Source organism: Vipera berus (genome assembly GCF_964194415.1).
Source record: "Vipera berus genome assembly, chromosome: 4".
Taxonomy (NCBI): Eukaryota; Metazoa; Chordata; class Lepidosauria; order Squamata; family Viperidae; genus Vipera; species Vipera berus.
In genome coordinates, this window is record NC_138206.1 from 74,685,669 (window position 1) to 74,710,123 (window position 24,455).

The following is a 24,455-nucleotide window of genomic DNA, read 5'->3' on the forward strand; positions in this document are numbered from 1 at the left end:
ATGAAGCACAGTGGACCAACACCAGCAGATGACATGGCTCCCCAAATCAACACAGACTGTGGAAACTTCACACTGGACTTCAAGCATCTTGCAGTGTGTGCCTCTCCATTCTTCCTCCAGACTCCGGGTCCTTGGTTTCCAAATGAGATGCAAAAGTTGCTCTCATCAGAAAAGAGGACTTTGGACCACTGAGCAACAGACCAGTTCTGTTTTTCTTTAGCCCAGGTAAGATGCTTCTGATGTTGTTTGTTGTTCAGGAGTGGCTTGACAAGAGGAATATGACATTTGAAGCCCATGTCCAGGATCTTTCTGTGTGTGGTAGCTCTTGATGCATTGACTCCAGCCTCAGTCCACTCCTTGTGAAAGTCCCCAACACTTTTGAATGGCCTTTTCCTGACAATCCTCTCCAGGCTGCGGTCATCCCTGCTGCTTGTGCACCTTTTTCTTCCACACTTTTCCCTTCCACATAACTTTCTATTAATGTGCTTTGATACAGCACTTTGGGAACATCCAACTTCTTTTGCAATTACCTTTTGAGGCTTTCCCTCCTTATGGAGGGTGTCAATGATGGTTTTCTGCACAACTGTTAGGTCAGCAGTCTTCCCCATGATTGTGATTCCTACTGAACCAGACTGAGAGATCATTTAAAGGCTCAGGAACCCTTTGCAGGTGTTATGGCTTAATTAGCTGATTAGAGTGGGACACTTTGAGCCTAGAATATTGCACCTTTTCACAATATTCTAATTTTCTGAGATTGTGGATTTGGGGTTTTCATGAGCTGTACGCCATAATCATCACAATTATGACAAATCATGGCTTGAACTATCTTGCTTTGCATGTAATGAGTCTATCTCATATATTAGTTTCCCCTTTTAAGTTGCATTACTGAAATAAATGAACTTTTGCACGATATTCTAATTTTTCGAGTTTCACCTGTAGTACAGTCATAGGACAGTCATCATTAAAGGCAAAATCATCAGGTGAAAACGAACAGATGAAGAATATGCAGAACAACCTACAAATATATGACTCATTAAACCTGACAAATAGTACCTAAGGAAATGTATTAATTTTGCACTGCATTACAAACTTAGACTTATAAGAATCAATTCTTCAGTTTTTTATTTAGTTAAGAAAATTTCTTGGAATTAAACTTTTGCCTTTGGATTCTTCTTTTTTATCCTTGCTACAGCCATCAATATTGAAGTGATAAATTAATGAACTATAGTTATATATTATTACAACATTAAAATTAACAGAGCCACAGAAATATACAATTTACTGGTATATTCTGAAGTATTTCAATTGGATATAATTAAAAGCTTACTTGCAAATGGTTTTGAAATAATTTTGAAAAGACTAATGTCATGCAAAATTTCTTTTTAAAAAATTGTATCAAAATGTACACTGTTGCCAATGTATTTCACCAGCCTAATCATAGTGCTGGAAAAGTTGTTTTGTCTGCTTAATATAAATACTTTTTCTCAAAATCTCTAAAATTAACAGTTTTCTTATGCCCTTTTGGGGAATCAGGGAACAGTACTCATATGTATATTGACTTCTTTTGTCTTAAAAAAACTGTAAAAGGTTTCAAGGTTTGCAAATAAAACTATGTAAAGTGAAGTCTGAGGATTATTGCCATTATTGAATCATTATTTGGGTCTTTCAGGCTGGAGACTTTCAGTTAGGCACTTGAGTTGCTCTTCACCAAGTTTGATTTTGTCCTCTAGCTCTCGCTGCTCTATTATGAGGGCTGATTTCATTTTGACAAAGTGCTTATAATCAGCAAGGCTTTCATCACTCAGATAGCTGGCCAGAATATCAAAGACAATCCGTTCCCTTCGATCCAGGTTTTCTTTCAGCTCCTTTGCATCTTCATGTTGTTGTGTGAGTAATTTCTGTTTTTCTACTAGAATCTGCTAAGGGAACAGAACAGGAAAATTGCAGTGATTAATACATTTAGTCTATATTCCATTTCCATAATGAACGTTCTCCTATCATTGTTTTAAAGGAAACATCTTAGGAAGACCTTCCCAAGCAAATAATAAAATGACAAAGCAGCTTTCTGAATTTTATTATTTGGTAGAACATTTTAAAACATATATTGTATAATTGATGGCAGCATTCCCGTGTCTCAAAAAGGTTGATTCACTGTCTGCTATGTGAGTCTTTTTATTCTTAGAGTTCTACAAGCTCTAATTAAATTTGTGTCTTCAGGAAAATTGTCTTGTAATGAGTTGTTCTGCTCCATTACAACAACAACAACAACAAAGTTGGAAGGGACCTTGGAGATCTTCTAGTCCAACCCCCTGCTCAGGCAGGAAACCCTATACCATTTCAGACAAAAGGTTGTCCACTCTTTTCTTTAAAACTTCCACCGTTGGAGTATTCCCAACTTTTGGAGGCAGAAACAGATACATCCTCAGATGTTAAGTGAGTATTCAATTCCTGGCTCTTGTGTGGTTTGATCCAAAATATTGTAGGAAGTCAGCACCCACCCACCCCCAAGAAGGAAATATTTTAGGGGATATTAAAAAAGATAGAACATTATATTTTTCCACAGAAATAATGGAGAAAAGCTAGGGGAGGCAGAAACAGCCCAAGTTTCCCCAGGCAGAAACTGAGCAGGCCAGCTTTTAGAAATGCAGATTTGGGGCACACCATTCATAAGCAAAACACTTTCAGCCTCCACAGCTGATGGGATTAGAAAAACAAAGACTCCAAGGACAGGAACATGACCTTTAGGGCATAATAGGATTAACCCACCATCATTAGAATATCAAAAGGGCATACTCAAGCTCAGGTCAAAGTACTCAGACAGGAACAGGCACCTCAAACACAAAGCCCAAGAAGTTATAAAAACCTACCCACTCCCAACTCCATTTTGTCAGCCACTCCAGAAATATGCTGTGTCATTGAAGTTTCTGGCAACTAAATAAACAAGAACCTTCTTTCTAAGCAGCCTCCATTTTATTTCCAGCATCTTAGCCTCCATTTTTATTTACTCCCAGCTTGGAACTGGACTTGAAGATTTTTCTTTCAACAATATATTGGAGAATGCAGATTCTCTTAAGAACTTCATTTCGGAATGATCCACTTAATTTGATCACAGTATAACTGCTTGGTTTAAAGTGTGCCAGGCCCTCCAACTTTATTTCTAGAATTGCAGCTAGCTAAGATGGAGGCTCAGAGTCTGAGATGTCCACAACAAACAGTCCTCGCCTACTAAATGAGGATGAAAAAATGCTCTCTTATAGCAGGATTGATCAACAATTTTGCATATAAGCAGTTCAGGTAAAAGAAAACCACTGCTGAAGTAACATCTCTCTAGCAAAATAGCTTTTGAGCAAAATTGATGTCTTATTTTTAACCAAGAAGACTACTCAATTAAGACAGGAGTCTATGTATATACTTGAGCTGGCAAAAACAAAATAACATGGTGCAATTAGACAGTTTTTCCTCATATGACAATACAAGTGCCTTACTCTTTCTTCAGGAGAAGCATTTTCATCCAAGTTGTTTAATGCATTTTCTACTCTGGCAAGTCGACCAGAGAGTGATAGCAGGAGGTTAACCACTTTGTCTAGATCTCCAATAAACATCCGAAACTTATCAAATTCATTGGATTTGCAGACCTCCTTTACAACTACCTCCACTTCATCTCCAAGATGATTATTGGCTTCAATGTCTTCCAAGAGTGTCTCTCGAGCTTCTTTTAGCACTTTTAGTTTTCGACTAATGCTATCTATAAGCTCTTGCTGAAAGAGAGAGGAGAGAGAGAGAGAGAGAGAGAGAGAGAGGAGCTCAATTTATGAGATACAATTAATTATTAGGTTTATATGGCTACTCATCTCATGACTCTAAATGGCTAGATGATGAAACCACAAGATAACAGAATCTTGTCAAAGTAGTATATATATTTTTGTTATTCAGAAAAATGAAAGCAATGCAAGCAAAATACAGTCATTTCAAATAGAGCAGCTGTTAATATTCTCTTACTGGAATGGTTATAAAGGCATGCTGTGAGCATTTTCTGATTTGGGATTTTCTTATTTTTCCCACTGTCTTGCCTCATGGCCCTGTCTAGCAAGAGCCTGCATGGCCACCACCAGCCCACTTCTTCTGCAGCCACTTGCCACCACTCGTGCGTCACCCCCTGGCCTCCATTTTGCCATCAGAGGCCTTCAGGGAAAGCCTCTGCAGCCCACAATGGAGCCCTGGGTTGATACACGCGTTGCCTCCTGGCTTCCATTTCACTGGCAGAGGCCTTCAGGAAAAGGCCTCTGCCGGCGAAACAGAGGCCAGGGGGGTGATGCATGTGAGCGACGGCTAGTGGCCACAGAAGATGTGGGCCGGCAGTGGCCATGTGGGCCCCTGCCGGATAGGGCTGTTGCTGCCACTGCCCCAAGGTAAGGAAGGTATCGGGGTGTGGGAGGCCTGGCTGCGGAGCCCTGAGGCAAGCGGATGCAGGGCACGTGGGGCAGGTCCACCCCTCCCCTACCTGCCTCGACTCACCTTGTGGCAGCAGCCCTGTGAACAACCAGACTGAGCCATGAGACATCATCTAATCAAAAGCAACTCCCACATAACTGTACTTCTGTCTATGCAGCATCTCAGACAATTATAGAAGTTGTGCAAAATTGTATTCCTCTTTATTAAAAGACAGGAAATATTAACAGATAAAACTTGAGAAGAATCACTATTTTTTTAATATGGGCAATATTTATTTTACAAAAATCTTATTTAAGATAACAAGTGTTTTTATTCAAGTCTTCTGCACATGTGAAGAGAACTATGAAGTTACATAAGGAGCAGATTCAAGGTACTGGTAACAGTGTTTAAAGCCCTTCATGGCATGGGGCCGGAGTACCTTAGGGAACATCTGCTGCCGGCATCAAGCTCCCTGCGCCCTGTGCGTTCCCACAGAGAGGGCCTCCTCAGGGTGCCACCGATCAGAGAATGTCGATTGGTGGCCCCCAGGGGGAGATCCTTCTCTGTGGGCGCTCCGGAGCTGTGGAACCAGCTACCGGTAGAGCTCCGGATGGCGCCCGATCTTCGCTCCTTTCGTCGCGATCTCAAGACGTTTCTGTTTGTTCAAGCCGGCCTAGCCTGATGGGGATTGGTGGGGGTTTTTTAATTTTGTGCTTTAATTTTAACTTGGTGTTTTAGAATTTTATTCCAACTGTTTTAATATGGGCAATTATTTAATCCTGTTTTAACGTTTGTATTTGTATTTTATTCTGCCCTGTGAACCGCCCTGAGTCCTCAGGGAGAAGGGCGGTATATAAATATTATTAAATTAAATTAAATTAAATTATTACCAAGTGGATGTGGAAATGTTTGCAAATAAAAAAACCAAACTCAGAGAAGTTTTAAAACCCAAAATTCTAATGCTCAATTGAATATATTTTCTACAATTGTGTTACACATTATGATCTGGCAAGGATATTATAGTATATTTTAATCATACTGTTAAAGAGTATTGTGAATGACTTTATCTTGATTATATAGAGAAAATTTCCTTTGCTCTTGCCACTGTCAGTTTGTTATGTGTTGCATAATTAAGTTCAGTAATCAAATGTTAATGAATATGGATCTATATTTATCAAAATCCTTACATCTTCGAGTGCCAATCTAAGTTGTGGGAAGTCCATCACTGGAGGTTTTCAAGAGGTTGAGCAACCATTTGTCAGGAATTGTACAGGGTCTCCTGCTTGAGCAGGCGGTTGGACTACAAGATGTCCAAGGTCCCTTTCGACTGTTATTTTGTTATCTGTTAAGTCATCCTTCAGATATCCTGAAATATCACTTCTTAACTTTGGACTTCAATATTTTAATTCTGTCACAAGTATTTATAAGTATTCTAAAGCTATATATAATACCTCTCTTGAAGTGGGTTATATATTATTTTATTTGTAAACTGCCCAAAGTCACTTAGATAAGGAGGATGGTATAGAAATTTGATAAATTAAATAAATAAAAATCTTAACCTAATAATAAAGTAAATATCTGTAAACAGTCCTATTTGGAGCCAAGATAAAAATCAGCAATAATTTAAAGAATTTTCATTTGGAAGTTGTCATTAACTTCAAATTAAGTAAAAGTTAAAATGATTAATATGATTCTTAAACAGGAAGGCTGAATTTTCTTTTATAAGTTCTGAAATGATAGGCTTAGAGTTAAGTTCACCAAGAAGGTTCTTTTTTTATGTCCACCAACCAGCTGAACTCAACACCAATCCATGAGCAAAACATCAGAGTTTGAGCTAAATAACTGTGCTGATTCAGATAATATCAGATAACTGATATTCTGAATAAGTCCACTGGGAAACAAATGCTGTTGAACTGAATAGTACTTTTTCCTCAGTTATTTTTATAAAGGATTTAATTCTAAAAGTTAATGCAATTCAGTGATGTACAATATTTTTTTTAAAAAAGTATCTTTTAGAAAATAATAATAATAATAATAATAATAATTAATAATAATAATAATAATAATAATAATAATAATAATAATAATAATAATAATAATAATAATAATAATAATAATAATAATAAAATTTCTATACCGCCCTTCTCCCGAAGGACTCAATAATAACTTTATTGTCACTTTGAATGTACACTAATTGGCATACATTAAAATGAAATTTCTTTGCATTCAGCTCTCAATGGGTCACCACCTCCGATATACACTACATAAATATGACAAAAATGAATAAATAAATACAGAATTATGCATATACCCACATATATTATATGACACAGAGAAACAACAGTCTAGCCACTGAGGCACTGGACCGAGTTGTACCCTTGTGGCCCCTGACCCGGTGCAGATCCCATCGAGCTCCATGGTTTTCCGCGGAGCTCCGGGAGATGAAGCGTCGGAAACGGGGCCTAGAGAGCTGCTGGAGGTCCAGCCGATCCGAATCCGACTAGTTGCGGTTAAGAACCCATATTAGGTCTTATCTCGCAGCGATGAGGGCAGCGAGGTGTAATTACTTCTCTGCCCTCATCGCGTCCGCAGATAATCGCCCGGCCGCCCTGTTTAGGGTGACTCGCTCCCTCCTTAATCAGGAGGTGAGGGAGGATCCCTTGTAGGGTCGTGCCGAGGAGTTTGGTCAACATCTGTCGGATAAAATCGCTCGGATTCGGACCGGTTTGGACTCCAGCTGGGCAGAGTCTGACGACCAGGACACGGGCGGTCTTGTCAATGTTATCTGGGAGGAGTTTGATTCTGTGACCCCTGATGAAGTGGACAGGATCATGGGGAGGTTGAGCTCCACCACATGTTTATTGGATCCGTGCCCTTCCTGGCTGGTTTATGCAGCTAGGGAGAGGACACGAGGCTGGTTCCAGGCGGTTATATCTGCTTCTTTGAGTGAGGGTAATTTCCCCACCGTCTTGAAGGAGGCGGTGGTGAGACCTCTCCTCAAGAAGCCTGCCTTGGACCCAGCTGTGTTGAACAACTTTCGTCCAGTCTCCAACATTCGCTTTCTTGCGAAGGTTGTTGAGAGTGTGGTGGCGCATCAGCTCCCTCTGGTCCTGGATGAAGCGGATTATCTGGACCCGTACCAATCGGGTTTCAGGCCCGGGTACAGCACGGAGACGGCATTGGTCGCTCTGGTGAATGATCTCTGGAGGGCCCGGGATAGGGGCTATTCCTCTGTCCTAGTCCTATTAGACCTCTCGGCGGCTTTCGATATCATCGACCATGGTATCCTGCTGCAGCGTCTCAGGGGATTGGGAGTGGGAGGCACGGTTCTTCGGTGGTTCTCCTCCTATCTCCTGGGACGTTCGCAGTCGGTGTTGGCAGGGGGGCAGAGATCGGCCCCTAGGTCTCTCGTTTGTGGAGTTCCTCAGGGGTCGGTTCTCTCGCCTCTCCTGTTCAACATCTACATGAAACCGCTGGGTGAGATCATTCGTGGTTTTGGAGTTGGGTATCATCAATATGCTGATGATACCCAACTTTTCATTTCGACCCCAAACCACCCCAGTGATGCCCTCGCTGTGATGTCCCGTTGCCTGGAGGCGGTTCGGGTCTGGATGGGGAGGAACAGACTTCAACTCAACCCTGACAAGACTGAGTGGCTGTACATTCCGGCATCCCGGGATATTCAAAATGTTCCATCACTTTCTATGGGGGGGGTGAGTCTTTACCCCCCGTGGATAGGGCTCGCAACTTGGGAGTCCTCCTAGACTCACGGCTTACCTTAGATCATATAGTAGCCGTGACTAGGGGGGCTTTCGCACAGGTTCGCCTGGTGCGTCAGTTGCGGCCCTATCTAGACCGGGATGCCCTGTGTACGGTCACTCATGCGCTCGTGACCTCTCGTCTTGACTATTGCAATGCTCTCTACATGGGGCTTCCCTTGAAGACCACTCGGAGGCTCCAACTGGTACAGAATGCGGCTGCGAGAGTTGTCTTGGGAGTTTCCCAGTACTCCCATGTTACACCTTTGCTACGCGAGCTGCATTGGTTACCAGTTGTCTTCTGGGTGAGGTTCAAGGTCTTAGTGATGGTTTTTAAGTCCTTACATGGCATGGGTCCGGAATACCTCGGGGACCACCTGCTGCCGGCGTCGACTCCCCTCCGCCCTGTGCATTCCCACAGAGAGGGCCTCCTCAGGGTGCCTCCAGTCAGAGAATGTCGGCTGGTGGCCCCCAGGGGGAGGGCCTTCTCTGTGGGCGCCCCGGCTCTGTGGAATCAACTGCCGGTTGAGCTCCGGATGGCACCGGATCTCCGCTCCTTCCGGCGCGGGTTAAAGACCCATTTGTTTGAACAGGCTGGCCTGGCCTGATGGGGAGTTACTTAGGGTTTTAATATTTGTATATATTTTTATTGTTTTTACTTTGGGCAATAATTTAATTCTTTTTTAACTTTTATACTTTTGTAGTTTTATGATATGCCCTGTTCACCGCCCTGAGTCCCTCGGGAGAAGGGCGGTATAAAAATTTAATAAAACCTAAACCTAAACCTAGTTCGGGTTATGTATACATGTGCATGGCAAGAAAAACAAATCTTAGGAGTTTACCAGACGGATGGCATAGGGAACAAAGCTATTACAGAATCGGGTAGTCCTGCTAGAAATACTTCAAAACCTCCTCCCAGAGGGGAGCAACAGAAATAGGCTGTAAAGTGGGTGTGTCAGGTCTCTAAAAATGCTTTGAGCTCTAAGCACATAGCACTTATAAGCATAGTAGAATACAATAGAATAAAGCTGGAAGGGACCTTGGAGGTCTTCTAGTCCAGTCCCCTGCTCAAGCAGGAGGAGCTATACCATCTCAGGCAAATGACTGTCTAGCCTCTTCTTTAAAATCTCCAGTAATGGAGCACCCACAATTTCTGGAGGCAAGCTGTTCCACTGTTTAATTGTCCTCACTGTCAGGAAGTTTCTCCTTAGTTCCAGGTTGCTTCTCTCTTTGATCAGTTTCCAACCATTGTTTCTTGTCCTGCCTTTTGGTGCTTTGATGAATAATGTGACCCCCTCTTCTTGGTGGCAGCCTCTCAAATACTGGAATACTGCTATCGTGTCTCCCTTATTTCTTCTTTTCTTTAGACAAGCCAAACCCAAGTCCTGCAGCTGTTCTTTGTATGTTTTCGTCTCCAGGCCTTTAATCATCTTAGTTCCTCTTCTCTGAATTTTCTTCCAAACTCTCAACATCTTTTTTGTGATATAGTGACCAAAATTGGCTGCAGTATTCAAGTTGTGGTCTTACTAGGGTTTTATAAAACGGTACTAATACTTTGCATGATCTTGATTCAATGCCTCTGTTTATACAACCCAGGATTGTATTAGCTTTTTTAGCTGCTGCTGCACACTGCTGACTCACAGTCAAGTGATCGTCCACTAGGACTCCAAGGTCCCTCTCACAGTTATTGTTTTTAAGCCAGGTCTCGCCCAATCTCTACTTGTACCTTTGATTTTTCCTGCCTAAATGTAAAACTTTGCTTTTCTCCACATTGAGACTCATTTTGTTGGAACAAGGCCCATTGTTCAAGTTTGTCAAGATCTTTTTGGATCCTGAGTTTGTCTTCTGGGGTGTTGGCTACTCCTGCCAGTTTGGTGTCATCTGCAGATTTGATGAGTTCCCCTTCAATTTCCTCATCTAAGTCATTGATGAAGATTTTGAAGAGTACTGGGCCTAAGACGGAACCTTGAGTACCCCACTGCTTACTTCTCTCCATGTGGATGTAGTGCTATTGAGGACTACTCGTTGAATACGGTTTGCCAGCCAGCTACAGATCCATCTGGTGGTGATGTTGTCTATTCCATCTTTTTCTAGCTTACCAAGGAATAGGTTGTGGTCTACTTTATCAAATGCATTGATGAAATCTAAGTATACTGCATCCTACTAAGTATACTACTAGTAAATTATTCTGTATTCTGAAGAGGTGTTAATGCTATCACTTTGCTTTTTTGTTCCTTTCAATAGGAGCTTCTCTCTTACTTTGTGGATATTAGATACTAGGCACTGTTGCTTCCTCTTTAATTTTTGGTGTGATCACATTTTATTTCAGCTGAACAGGCACTGAGACAAAACCACTAGATAGCTCAAGACCATGGCTTCCAATAATAAGTAACAATGAAAACAAAATCTCATGACAAGCTTACCTTCTTCTCAGACAAATTGTGGTCTAACTCCTTTTCAGAATCTTCCTCACTTTGCTGTTGCTGCTGCTGCTGCATATCCTTCATCTTAATGAGAAGTTCTGCCTTGGGTGCAGAGGTGCTATAGTAAGTGGAATTAGTTGTTAAGGGAATGGCCAAAGACAGAGGCAACTCCTCTTTCCTAAGCAAAGATTTAAAAAAAATACTAGTTTTCAACAGACTTCTAAACATGTTTATGCACTGAAAGCAAGATAATAATTATTGTGAAATACTATTTGCAGTACACAGATTGTAGGGTTAAGAGAAAGATACCCAAAGAAACAACAGATAAAATAACCATATTATTTTACCACCAAGAACCTAGCTAGAGAGACAGGAAATTAAAGGAATCTCTCAAAATTATGGCCTAAAATGCTGGTTTCTATTTTGCTTCTAATTGATGTTCTTTGACCATATTTAGATTTCTATGCCCTACACTTGATTACATGGGGAATGGAAGAAAGATAATATTTAAATCTGTTTGTGGTTTTCATTAGCCTTGATTATCTAATCCCATAAACACACATTTAGTAAATATATAGGTTCTTGGGTTTCATTATCTGCAATTCTAATGCTTAAAAGAACCTATTGCTAAAAATACCTTTCTCTTAATACTAGAAAAGTTAAGATTGAAATCAGTTCACTGATAGCAAATATATTGTATATATAGGATCAATTATTTTGGAACATAATTCAATTACAGGAAGCTTATTTTTCCTCCAAATAAACAGTAAAGTACCAATGATGTCTGCAGTAGGTCAAAACTGGCAAGATGGTATCCAACCCAAGCCCTACTCCTTTTAGAGATCAATGCACACATACAGTACAAAGAGACAAGCCATGGACTATACTGAAACCAGTATCTTGCCTGGTGGATGTCAATGAGAGGAATAATAGACAACATATAGAGAATCAATCTGAGAAAAACTTTCACAAAATTCAACATTTTCTATCACATATCACTTCAAAAAAGTAACCAAGATGACTGGTTTCATCCCTCAACTGGCTACACTTAATGAACATTCTATTAAAAGGAACAACATTTGAATATCTAAGATATAGATAGCTCTTTGTCTCTCTTTTTGGCATGAAGCAACATTAACCAAACAATCACATGCTTGGAAATAAGATTTCAAATTTACTTATTTTCATTTTTGTGTTAGTGAAAATACTATATTTTCATTTTCTATCTCCCATTAATTTTCAGTTAGATATTTGTAATTTCTTATGATTCTCCTCCAAAAATCTATAGAAATATACAAATTGAAAATATAATTTTGGTAAAACTCAATAGTAATAAAATATTTTATATACTTTTTGAATTTTTACTAAGTTTTACAGACAAGCAAGTTACTGGAAGATTTAAGAACTCCTCTGCTATTGTATGAGAAAACAGTGTTGTCATAGGGCTAAAGTGAGCCTTACTTATAGTGAATCAAATTATAATTTATCAGAGTATTTACTAGGATGCATTATTTTTTATTTTATTTATTGCAATTATATCCAGCTTTTTTTTCCTGACAAGTCAAGATGACATATATGGAAGTTCTCTTTCATTCTACCCTGCAACAGGTTTGAAAGTTAAGTTGGTCTAAAATAGTGACTCACTCAGTTATTCACTGATCTGAATCAGCATCTGCCATATCCAATACTCATCAACACATTGTATTAGTGCTAATCCAATCTACGTATTCTTAATTTTGAGCTCATAAGACCCACTGCCTTTCTCAGATTGCTCAGAAATGTAGATATCTGTGTTGCTGGTGACTTATAATTAAAGTACAAAATTACTGTAGAGCTCCCTGTTCTGTGCAATAACTTTTACCTGCTATGAAAAATAACATTTATAATAAAAAGCTAGGAAGTAATGAAAACAATTTTTATCCAGAAGGCACAATGAATCTGTCAACAACAAGCATATATTACAGTGAAATGAAACTTCCACAATCATCAAGATTTATAAGTTTTTGATAAACCACTAGGAGAAATGGGGATTCATCTCTAGTTTGTAAGCTTAATACAAGTATTTTGTTCCTGAAAATAGAATGTTGGGTATTTCAGTCTGTTTGAAGTTGGTGTTTTCCCAAATTAAAATCTAAATCTGAGGCTTCTGGTTTTGTGCAGTAGCACAAGTACCTGAGGAATTGTGGGGCTCCACACCCTACGGCTGATTCTTTTCTGTTAGGGGACCCTAAATGGCCTAAAGTTGCCCCGGAGAATCGATAAAGAAGGAGGGAAGCCCCACCAACCGTGGAGAGATGGCAGCCAATCTGGTCGTTCGGGGAAAGTCCTCCAGAAACCAGCAGAACAAAGGCTAGTGCAGGGGTCAGCAACCTGAAACAGTGAAAGAGCCACTCGGAACCGGTTCCCTCACAAAAGGAAAAACTGGGAGCCGCAGAAAATGTGTGCACATGCGCGTACATGCAAGCATGCGCAGAACAGGGTTTGACTGAAGAGTGGAGCCAAGGCGAGATATGCACCTACCCTGCATATTTGAATTGATTGGTTGAACTTTTTTAGTCCCTTTTTTTTTGGACTGCACATGGCAGAGGACTGGGAGCCGCAGGAGACGGCTGAAAGAGCCGCATGCAGCTCCGGAGCCGCGGGTTGCAGACCTGTGGGCTAGTGTAAGGACCCACTTCAACTAACCACCCAAGAAAGCAGAACTCTTGAAACAGGTATTGTCTCAAAAGGATACTTTTATTAGGGGTCAGTGACAGTAGGGAAGTCAAGGTGAGATCTGGGGAAAAATCCGTGTAAACGGTATAGTTAAGCTAGCAATATTTCTCCTCCCATAGAAGTCATAATGTCCATTTGAAACCCAGCCAATCCACAGGTGACACAATGAGTGGGTAACTGGTATAATTGGTGCGCATCTCAAGGTCTTCTCCAGCTTTTGTTTCTCTGTAACCATCTCCCTGATAAGGGAGACACATACTTATCTCAAGATGATAGAGGCAGGAGAGGGAAAGTAGAAAGCGAAAGTTATCCCAAGCAAAAGCATGCTCCCCCTCCCCCCAGCAGAATGACAGGCCCCAAAAGTAGAATAACTATGCAGTGGAAACAAAGAGGGTTTTAAGGACCTGACAGCTAGCTTCACTCCAGAGTCTAGCCCAAGCTACAAGCAGCCAAAGCCAAAAAGCACTAATATAAGCTTGATCGCAAACTATGTGTTTGCATCTGGGTAAGAATACCAATTCTCTCACTTCTACTTGATATTTGATTTCCTGGGGGAAAAAACCCAAGAAGCAAAAATCCTCTGAAAGTGAGAAGGAGGGGGACTCTTGCCCCACCCTCCCACAGAAGAAAGAGGCAAATTAAACTTTTATGGGGAACAGAAATATATTGAAATGAAATGAATGTAAGACTTAAATCTGGTTAAGTGTGAAATTGGTGGAATTTGTTAAAATTTTCTTTTTCAAAAGATTATTGATGAAAACAGAAGAAAGTAATTGTTTGTTTTGAAAACTGAAAAAATGAACTGGTGCTGACATATAGTGGTGGATGAAAATATACAACTGTAGTTGCTCTAATACAGGAATTGACAGAGAGCCCAGTAAAAGATAACTTGTTTTTGTGACCTTCAATGTCTTAACTAAACAGAGAACAGCTGCAACAAAAAGAAAACATTTTAGAAGGCAAGAACTATAAACCTTAGGAAAATTTTTTTTGACCTTCTTGAATTATATATACTTATAGAATTGTGACTCTAAAGCTGTTTGCAGAGAAAGGAAAACTTTGACTTTTGGCTATCATGGAACGTCAGAGACCTGCAGAAAGAACATATCAAGAAAAAACAAATACCTTCCAGGAGGAAATGTATGATATGTTGCAACTAATTCAAGACACAAGGAAATTAAAAACAACTTTGAAAATATAAATGAACACATCTTCAATTTAACCTTACAACAAAAAACCTCTCAGAAAATAAAAATAGAGAGTTATCAGATAAAGCAGACAACTGAATATAAACCAGAGGAAAGAGATTTAAAGATGGAACACAACAATGGAAGGAATTATGACTTAACCCAGGCAGAGAAAAACTTGCAGGAAATATCAGACATGGAAAAGATAACCTACACTTTAAGATTGCAAAATAAGTCTGAGGATAAGAAAAAAGATTTGACAAAACGGATTATAGAGCTGTCAGAAGAACTATAAGAACTTGAGAGACAAAAAACAATAAGAGAAATTAAGAGAGAGAAAGAAAGAAAAAGATTTTCAATGAATACGAAGTGGCGAAACCCTCCCACAAAAACATCTTACTGGATATATCTCTTGTACCTAAAACAACATCTACAAGACTATGGAAAGACTTTTGGGTCCAGCGGAGCATACTGATTAGGAAAGATGTTTGGCAAAAAAAAAAGAGCTAAAGTTGGAATTAAGAAATTGGATGATGGGACATATCAAAATGAATATTTAAATATTAAACATTTGTTTGAATATGGTTAAAAAATAGAAAAATTCTGGATATAAATGTATTTTAGTTTAAGAGGGATGGGCTCCTCAAGTAACAAGTTTTTTTATGATATGAGAAATATAAAAATGTTGGGATGGTTTATATGAGGGAAATGTTTTAGATAGTTAAGGGTAATTGATCTTGAGAAAATCTCAATTGATAAAAAATATTCTGAATACTCAAAAGATTAGATGATTGGATTTATTAGGTGGAATATTTAAAGATTAAACATTTGTTTGAATATGGTTTAAAAGAATAGAAAAAAATTGGATATAAATGTATTTTAGCTTAAAAGGGACATGTTTTTCAAGTAGTATATTATTTCCTTTTTTCTTCTCTTTTTCTTTTCTTTTTTAAAATATGAGAAACAAAATCGTTGGGATGGCTTGTATGAGGAAAAAGATTTAATACTTAAGTGTAATTAACTGAGAAAATCTTAACTGGTAAGAATGTTTTGAACATTGCGGGGAAAACAAATCTAAATAAGAACTTTGAAAACAGGATTTATGATGAGGTAGTTAAGATGATCACTTAGAAAATAAGCTGCAGATCAATGGAGGCATGATAAGGTACTGGCTTACATCATCTTAAGTGTGGAAGATGAACAATTCTTAAATGTAGCTGACTTAAAAACTGCAAAAGAAGTTGAGAACTTTGGCTGAAGTTGAGAAGTGTCCATGGGAATGCTTCAGCATGCAATATAGTGCAATTATCGAGGCAATCGTACAGAGCCCGGTTGCTGCCACATGAGAGCGTAGAAGAGCATTTGCTCCACATGCAGAAACTGTTTGTTGAATTAGAACAGTGAGGAGTGCAGATTCCTGAGTCTCAGAAGTTGCTGTTGGTACTAATGTGGGCCATCGTTTCAGCTGTTTTTGAATGCAGACCAGAACAGGAATTAAGTATGAAAGGACTTAAAGCACACATGTCAAACTTGTGGCGTCACACGACGTAGCACAACGTATCGGGACAGTTTTGCCATTGCTGGCAATGGGGTGGGCACGGCTTCCAGATGATGCATCCAGTCCACAGGCTAGCAGTTTGACACCCCTGACTTAAAGCCTGTTTGATTTCAGGAGAACAGAAACACCATTTTAGAATAAGCCACGAGGAGAAATTCCTGAGGTGGAAGTCCAAGGAGCAGAGAGAGCAAAGCACCAGACTGAGTGTCTGCAGAGATGGATTACATCTCACTAGAGAATTACCAAGAGGAAAGAACAGGAGAAAAACACATGCTTCATTTGTGGGGCTGAAACTCATTTCAAGAAAGACTGTTTACAAGGCAGAATAACAGCAAATGGACAAGCTGCTGTTGCAAATGTTAGTTATTGTCATAGCAGAGACAAATGGTTAATAGACAGTGGGGCTAGTCAAACAACTGTTAATAATTCTAAGTTGTTTTCCAGATTGGATTCAATTGGAGCAGATGCAGTGGCCTTAGCAAATGGCTAGAAGGCAAAAGTCATGGGGAAAGGCAGTGTGTTGATTCCATGTCTGGAGGAAAGGTTTAATAATGTATTATGTGTGCCTGAAATGTAGCATAAATTACTGAGTGTCTCCAGTCTTGACAAACAAGGGTTTGAGACCACATTTGTAAATGGGAATTGTCTCATAAAAAGAAATGGGAATGTATATGCACAGGGCATAATACAGGATAATCTTTATGTGTTGCAGGCACAAAAGATTCAATGTGCCCAAACATTTGGTAATGTGGCACAGCATGATTCATGCATTCATCTCTTGCACTGAAAGCCTGACCATGCCAGCTTCAGAGTGTTGCAAAGGATGCCAGAATTTGCAGAGAGATTAACCCTAAAAGGGTGTAAGGCATACTTAGACTGTGCAGCATGTAAATCATCAAAATCTAAGGTATTTCCAGTGAGCAAGAAGAGCACAAGGCAAACAACAAGGGTTCTAGAGCTGGTACATGCAGATTTAGTAGGACCAATGGGAGGAGCCAGGTATGCGCTGGTCATTGTAGATGACCATAGCAGATTTGGTTTCTGTTATTTGCTAAAGAGCAAAACAGAGGTGCTGCAGAAGTTCAAGCAATGGGTAAGTTTCGCAGAAGATATAGGCAACTGGTATGCCAGCTGCAAACTGACGGGTTCAGAATTCATGTCAGCAAGTTTTCAACAGTGATTGGGACAGATAGGAATACGACATAGACACACAAATCTGCACAAGCAGATGAGAATGTCATGGCTAAAAGATGGAATGAAGTCTTGCAGACAATGAGAGACTCACTGCTGGAGGATTCTGGTCTGAGTAGGTTGTATTGGGGCGAAGCCATGTTGACAGCCAATTATTTGGTCAATAGGCTGTGGAGTTCCTCTATAAATGATACTCCATATGCTGTGCTATATGGGAGAAAGCCATCTCTAGCACACTTAAGGGTGTTTGGAAGCTATACATGGGTGCATATTCCAAAGGCAATTAGGAAAAAAGGGCAACCAAAGGCTAGAAAGCTCAGGTTTATGAGCTATGAGCCTGGCTCAAAAAGCTATCGCTTTAGTAATAGGAGCAGAAGAATAGTAATTTCCAGATCTGCTAGCTTTGCAGAGCAGAATTGGGGCAGACATGATGCCAATTCTGGGGATGATCTACTTAGTGACAGTGACTCAGTGATGGTGTCAGCGTTCAGAGAGAAGCTGAAAAAGGACAAGAAAAGGAGTCAGAAGAAGATGGTGACTCTGATGTGAAGCAGGAAAGGGTTGACAGTCAAGAGCAGTCAATGCCACGCAGGTCAGAGTGATGGAACAAAGGGATTCCATCTGACAGGTATTCTGCTGGTAAAGATGTGTAATGTGTGGTATGAGCCAAGAAACTATCAGGAAGTATTGGCACTACCCAAAGTGGAGCAAGTGAAGTAGAAAGAGGCCATGGATAAAGAAATGAAATCCATGGATGAACATAAAGGGTTCACCTTACAAAGCTGTAGGATGTAAATGGGTATACAAAAAGAAAGTGTTACCCAACAATGAAGTCCATTATAAGGCAAGATTAGTGGCAGAGGGGTTTTTGCAGAAGAAAAATGTGCACTATGATGAGGTATTTGCACCAACTGTAAAAAGTGAAACTATAAGGTTGGCACGAGCGTTAGCAACGGCACATGGCCATAAAATTTGCCATTTTGAAATAACCACAGCATTCCTCAATGCAGAGTTGGAGGAAAAAATTTACATGGTTCAAGCACCAGGGTATGAAACTAAAAAACCTGGCACTGTGTATAAACTGAATAAGGCCATTTATGGGCTGATGCAATCAGCCAGAAACTGGAACATCTGTTTAGATGTGGCATTGAAGGCTCTTGGGTTCAAGAGTTGTAAGGCTGATGGTTGCATATATACTGCAAGGTTCCATGGTGGGGATTGCCAATTATTAGCATTTGTAGATGATCTTTGCTTCATTGCAAAGGATCTGGCACAGGTGAAGGAAATTGTTAATCAATTGGAGAAAAAGTTTGATTTGAAAAGCCTGGGTGAAATACAAAACTATCTTGCTGTAGAGATACAAAAAACTGAGAAAGGTGGCTTTGTTCTCAGTCAAAGAAGGAAAATTGAACAGCTGTTGGAGAGATACAACATGAAGGATTCTGCTCCAACATCTATGAGCATAGATTTTCACAACACTTTGGGTGAGGACAAAAGTGAAGCCTGTGATCAGGAGATATATCAGTCAACATTAGGAAGCCTGTTATATCTGTCACAAGGGACACGGTGGCTCAGTGGGTTAGGACGCTGAACTTGTCGATCGGAAGGTCGGCAGTTTGGCAGGTCGAATCCCGAGTGCCGCGTAGCAGAGTGAGCGCCTGTTACTCGTCCCAGCTTCTGCCAACCTAGCAGTTCGAAAGCACATAAAAATGCAAGTAGAAAAATAGGGACCACTACGGTGGGAAGGTAACAGCGTTCTGTGCTAGTCATGCCGGCCACATGACCACGGAGACGTCCTCGGACAAGCGCTGGCTCTTCGGCTTTGAAACGGAGATGAGCACCGGCCCCTAGAGTCGGAAACGACTAGCACGCATGTGCGGGGGAACCTTTACCTTTACCTTTATATCTGTCACAGTGGTCCAGACCAGACTTAGCTTGTGCAGTAAGCATCTTAAGTCACTTTTCTGCCACACCAATGCAGTTGCATTGGATGGCTGTGAAGAGAATTCTCAGGTATTTGAAGGGAACTGTGAATTTAGGTCTTCAAATACAGGTCTCTGATGAATTAAAGTTAAAATGTTATGTTGACAGTGATTATGCCAATGATGTGCAAACCAGAAAGTCCAATTCTGGGTTTGTGGTATTATTTGGAGGGACTTTGATTGGATGGAAGTCCAGAAACAAACAACTGTAGCTATTTCTACTGTGGAGGAAGAATTTATTGCTCTGTCTAAACTTGGTTCAGAGGTAACCTGGTATGTACAGCTGTTAAAGGATTTAAATATAGAAGTTAAAGAAGCTGTAACAGTATTTGAAAATAATGCTGCTTGCATTAAAATGGCAACAGGTGACAGAGTGAAAAGTAGAAGCAAGCATGTGGACATTAAATATTGTAACATCAGAAAAGCCATCAAAAGTAAACTAATTCGCTTGCTTCATTGTTCTTCAGATGACAATCTGCCAGATGTAATGACCAAGCCATTGAGTGGAGTACACCATGGGAAGAGTATTAAATTATTTGGTTTTATGTCTATTCTAGTCATAAAGGGAGGAGTGTCAATGTGTAAGAATTCATGAACTGGAATAGCCATAGCAACAAACCAGCCAATGAGAACTGTTTTGATTAAGACACAGTACAGTATTGGCTGTGTAAAGCATGTGATCCAGCCTAGGTCTGGGCATGTCCTAATCTCTCCCTGTGTCCTGATCTCCTAAGTTACTTGTTGTTCTCTACCATGTTCCCCAGAGCTAAATGAAACTGTATGTATCATGTTTATATATATTTTATAGATAAAGATTTTCTAAACTATTCCTCCCGTAGATTTTGAATGTGTGCTTATTTTAGGGGGTTAATTTTGCGCTGGAAAGCTGTAAAACTCTAATTGTTATGGATTGTTTTTAAATGTAAACCCAGACAACATGCCGTTTACCTAATAATAAGGTGACTGTGTTAAGAAAATCAATAAAATATATTTTTAAAAAATAGAATCTAAATCCCAACCAAAACTGGGTGTGAATTGGAAGAAAATTACAGTAGTAATGTTTGCTAAGTTTGTCTTGATTATATAACTTATATTTTAATAGAACAAAACTTAAAATAGTGTGTGCACATATAAGATTAAAAAAAGGATAAAAGCATTAATTTGTGTTGGAAAAATATCTACTCACTTTTCCTCTTCAGTTTTGGGTGCTGAAACCTTTAAAAGAAATTTTCTGCGATGTTGAGCTTCTTCTAAGTGATATTCATCTTTGGGAAAGATTCCCTCCATTAAATCCATTGTGGTTTTTATTTTCACATTTGGGTCCAGAATTTCTGCTAATGATTTATCCTTATCCACTATTTCTCTAGCTAATTCTTCTGATTTCCAGTCCTCAATTGTCTTTTCTTTGGCTCTCACACAATTAACTTCATGGATGGATATGTCATTTTCCATTATGTTCCTCCCAAAGCTTTCAACAGGTTGCAAATAAGACAGGCTTGACTTGTTCTCAAGGTCACTTTCCATACCTTGTCTTGTATAAGCACAAAAACGTGAATAGGACTGTTCAGAAGTGCTAAGTGTCTTGATTTCATCTTTTTTTAAGCCGCTTCGTAAAGTAGGAGGCTCGATTATAGTCCCAAGATTCTGCCTGCTTGCCTTCTCTGAATGGCTCTCAGAATGTACAATCTTGATTGGAACCATTTTTACTGTTGTATTGTTATCCATGACTCTTTCAATTCTTTAGAAAAAAAATAAAATAGTACAGTACATGTATTATGTAAACACTGTTGACTGATGTAAATATAGATTAATAATAGCCTATTTATGAATTTAGGAATGAGTAACATTTTTCACATACCCATGTATATTTTAAATATCCTTATTTCTACTGAGCACTAGCCATTGTTACTAAAGTTATAAAATGTACAAAGAACTGCACTTAACTGAAGTTTTAAAGATACTTAACATGCTTTTTCCTTTTAAAAAAGATGAACAAAAATTAAGCCTAAATGTACTGACTGATCCCACATATATTGATATGAAGAAACATCTAGTCTGTTCAGTAAAAATTCTTTCCAATAATGTGCAAATTACTATTGTAATCTAAACAAGGTTCTCATTGTTTATAACAAAGTTTTCTAAATTTTAAGCTAGGTTTATTATATACAGGTGAAATAATTGAACAGCAATTTATAAATCAGTATGAAACTTGAATTGGCATATGAGACATAACATTTGGTAAATTTGTAGCTATGACTAGCGAAGATTCTTCACTTAAGGCATTTATTATACATAGTCGTTACTTAAAGCCCATAACTGGGATTAGAATTTTCATTACTAAGTGATGCAGTCATAAAGAATGACATCATGTGATCCCATTGCTTAGCAAAAGCAATCCAGACAGCGCCCATTACTGTTGTCAGGGTCATTAAGCAAAGACCTCACATGACTGTGTTTTGTAACTTCTTGACAGCTTCCACAAGCAAAGTCAATGAGGAAGCTGACAGGAAGGAGCAAGTTTCTGGCATCTTGCAAACAGGCCAACAGATACTCCTGGAAAGGCAAGGACTGGCTGCCAAGGTGCAGCTGGAGTGTGGCCATATGCAGAGTTGGCTGCTATGAGTGCAGGAGGATACAGTTAATGAGCATGGCTGGGCAAGGGGGAGTGATTGCTGCAGCCTGGCATAAACATTGCTGGGCATGCCTGCACTATGGCAGGGGTTGCTGTAGGCATGTAGAAACTATGTAGTACAAGGTCCCTGGGATCTCATACTGTTGAGTTCAAGCTCCTCAGGAAAAAGGAGGTGGCAGGAGCAACTTGCAACTTTCCTTGCCACCCTCCCCATTGACTTGCTTGCGGGAAGCCCGCCAGAAAGGTCGCAAATGGTGATCATGTGTCCACAGGATACTACAACCATTGTAAATGCAAGTTAGTTGCCAAGTGCCCGATTGTGATTACATGACTGCAGGGGTGTTGGGGCAGCTGGACTAAATGTATTGGGGATTTTGACTTGGGTATTCTCAGATATATCTATTTTCTTTATTGGCTTTACAAAGTATGAATAATATGGCCCACTTATATTATTCACAAATTAAAATTCAGTGTGCAAGACTTTGCAGGGCAGCGCAACAGGAGCTCTACACCTTCATATAAAATCCTGCTAACTTGTACCAGTGAAAAGCTACTTTTCTTGGCAGTTGTTTTACTTGTTTTCGATGTTAAATATCCTCTATTTTTGGCCATAATGAGAAATAAATTGTTGTATTATATGCTGTATATTATGTATTCTATACTAATCTGGCTACCAAGGGAATAGAAATGTTTAGAAACTGGCAGTTCTAAGACTGTCTTTGTTTTAGGAAGTCCTGTTCTGCTGGCAATAAAACTAAGTCCAAAGAACTGTCACTGTAATACAGGGTTCCCTCATCTTCTATCCTAGAAATATAGTTGTTCACTTAGAGAAGTTAGATCTAGAGATTAACATTGTTTTGCTAACTATTCTGGCAACATTGATAGTGGTTTTCAACCATTCATAAAAATAACTCTGATTTCCATGGTGATAAAGGTATGAACCTCTGGCTTGAAAACATCCAAATATGTTTGTAATAGTATATGTAAGACTGGATACATGCATTCTATTTTATTTGGATTTTGTTAACATGGCTGTATGTATGATACACAAAATATTCAATGGAAAATTCAGTTTTAGGATAAGGGAACATGCGATCACATGCTTGCTTCATGAGGAAGTCAGTGTGATAGACTTTGCCGCTTTCTTCTTTTTCAACTTTAAGCTCTTCCAGCTCCATTTGCCACTTGCATTGTTGGCTGTCTCAGCTGCCTCAGATGAGAATCCCTCCTTTAGTTCTCCCTTCCCAGTCATCCTTCTTCCCGACACCAATGGATCACCTGGGTTTTGATGAATCTCCTAGGCTAGCAACCTCTTCCGTCCAGCCAGAAAGGTCTACCCCGGGGTTAGCCTTGGCAGAGGCTTCCCCCCAGCACTCAGCTTCCTCTTGGTTGCTGCCTTTTGCAGACATTCCTTGCTTGGTCCCCACAGTAGAGGCGGGTGCTTCTCCATGTTGACCACTACTGCAGATTCTGCTTAATGTAAGGACCTGCCCCAACTGGCCCTCTCAGGAAAGTACAACTCTTGACTCCATGTGGTTAATCAAAAGAACTTTTACTGAAAGAGGGTTTGCAGCAAAGTCAAGCAGAATCTAACATTGCTGCGCAAAGCACCAAACTATTCTTCCCACTTTGAAACCCAACACCCCTGACCAGTCCATTGGCAGAATACAGTGCCGAAAAATTGTTTTGAGAACACCAAAGCACAGGACTGATAACAGGTGATCTTCAAAGTGCAGTGGCCTTGGAGTCAGGCTGGAGGGAGTCCTTCCGTTTCCAAAGATGATTCCCCTCCCTAATTCCCAAGCAGCTATAGCGTTACAGCAAAAACAAAAGTATGCAAAGAATACTCCCCGAAAGCATCCTCCTACCCCCTCCACCAGAATGGCAGGGTACCTGAAAAGGGGACTATCTTGTGCTTCCTATTGTTTAATTAGTCATAGAGTCATTGGATGACTATCTTTATTTTCAAGAACTGTTAATGAGATTCACTTGTAAGTTAAGCTTTTTGCACTGAACTCAGTTTAAAAGCAGAAATAAATAAATTGTATATAATTTCTGCTGAGGTAAAATAATCTGGTTCTAAAACTGTCTAGGAGACTTAACATTAAACTGCTAGAACCATGTAGGGACAGTGCCTGGAAACCTTAATATTAAACTGGTGAAAAAAATCCAACAATAAAACATGTGACAAATGTTTAACCATTTGTGTAAGGTGACTTACCTTGTGGAATTTTCATCTTGAGCAGCCACAGGTGGCTTATCAGTCAGCTTTGGTGGAGCAAACTGTGGTGAAGGGGATCTTGATGCTTCCATTCTAGATTTTAGATGGTAACGATAAGCTGAAGGAAGGGGAGGTTCAGATTTGAGATGTCTTTTTTGTTCTAAATACTGAAAAACATTTTCTGTGGATGCCAACTGCCCAGTCTCTGGTAGCTCTGCACTTTCAAATTTTCCATAATTTTTTGCGGAAACCTGAGAAGGTGATGAGCTGTCTACTACTGTATTGGTAGCAGCAGGGGAAGTTTGGGCTGATCTGTTGAGCACTGTCAGCAAAGATTCTGAAGCAAGTGAAGCTGAA

At 39.8% G+C, this 24,455-nt stretch overlaps 2 protein-coding genes across 2 annotated transcripts in view; both read right to left on the reverse strand.

Moving 5' to 3' along the window:
- Window positions 1-625: 625 nt before the first annotated feature.
- LOC308667885 (protein Shroom2-like) lies at window positions 626-24,397 on the reverse strand. The gene is made up of 5 exons (XM_081327460.1): window positions 24,099-24,397; window positions 20,432-20,983; window positions 10,613-10,790; window positions 3,486-3,758; window positions 626-1,919 (listed from the first exon to the last, which is right to left on the reverse strand). The coding sequence occupies exons 1-5, from the start codon at window positions 24,188-24,190 to the stop codon at window positions 1,653-1,655; spliced, it is 1,362 nt and encodes a 453-aa protein (XP_081183586.1). The 5' UTR covers window positions 24,191-24,397; the 3' UTR covers window positions 626-1,652.
- The window catches only part of LOC308667237 (protein Shroom2-like), a gene marked incomplete at its 3' end in the record, with an annotated part of 136,054 nt that continues 135,797 nt past the window's right edge, over window positions 24,199-24,455 (reverse strand). The window contains exon 7 of the mRNA XM_081326380.1: window positions 24,199-24,216. Within this exon, the coding sequence (XP_081182506.1) occupies window positions 24,199-24,216 (18 nt within the window). The remainder of the gene's footprint in view (window positions 24,217-24,455) is intronic.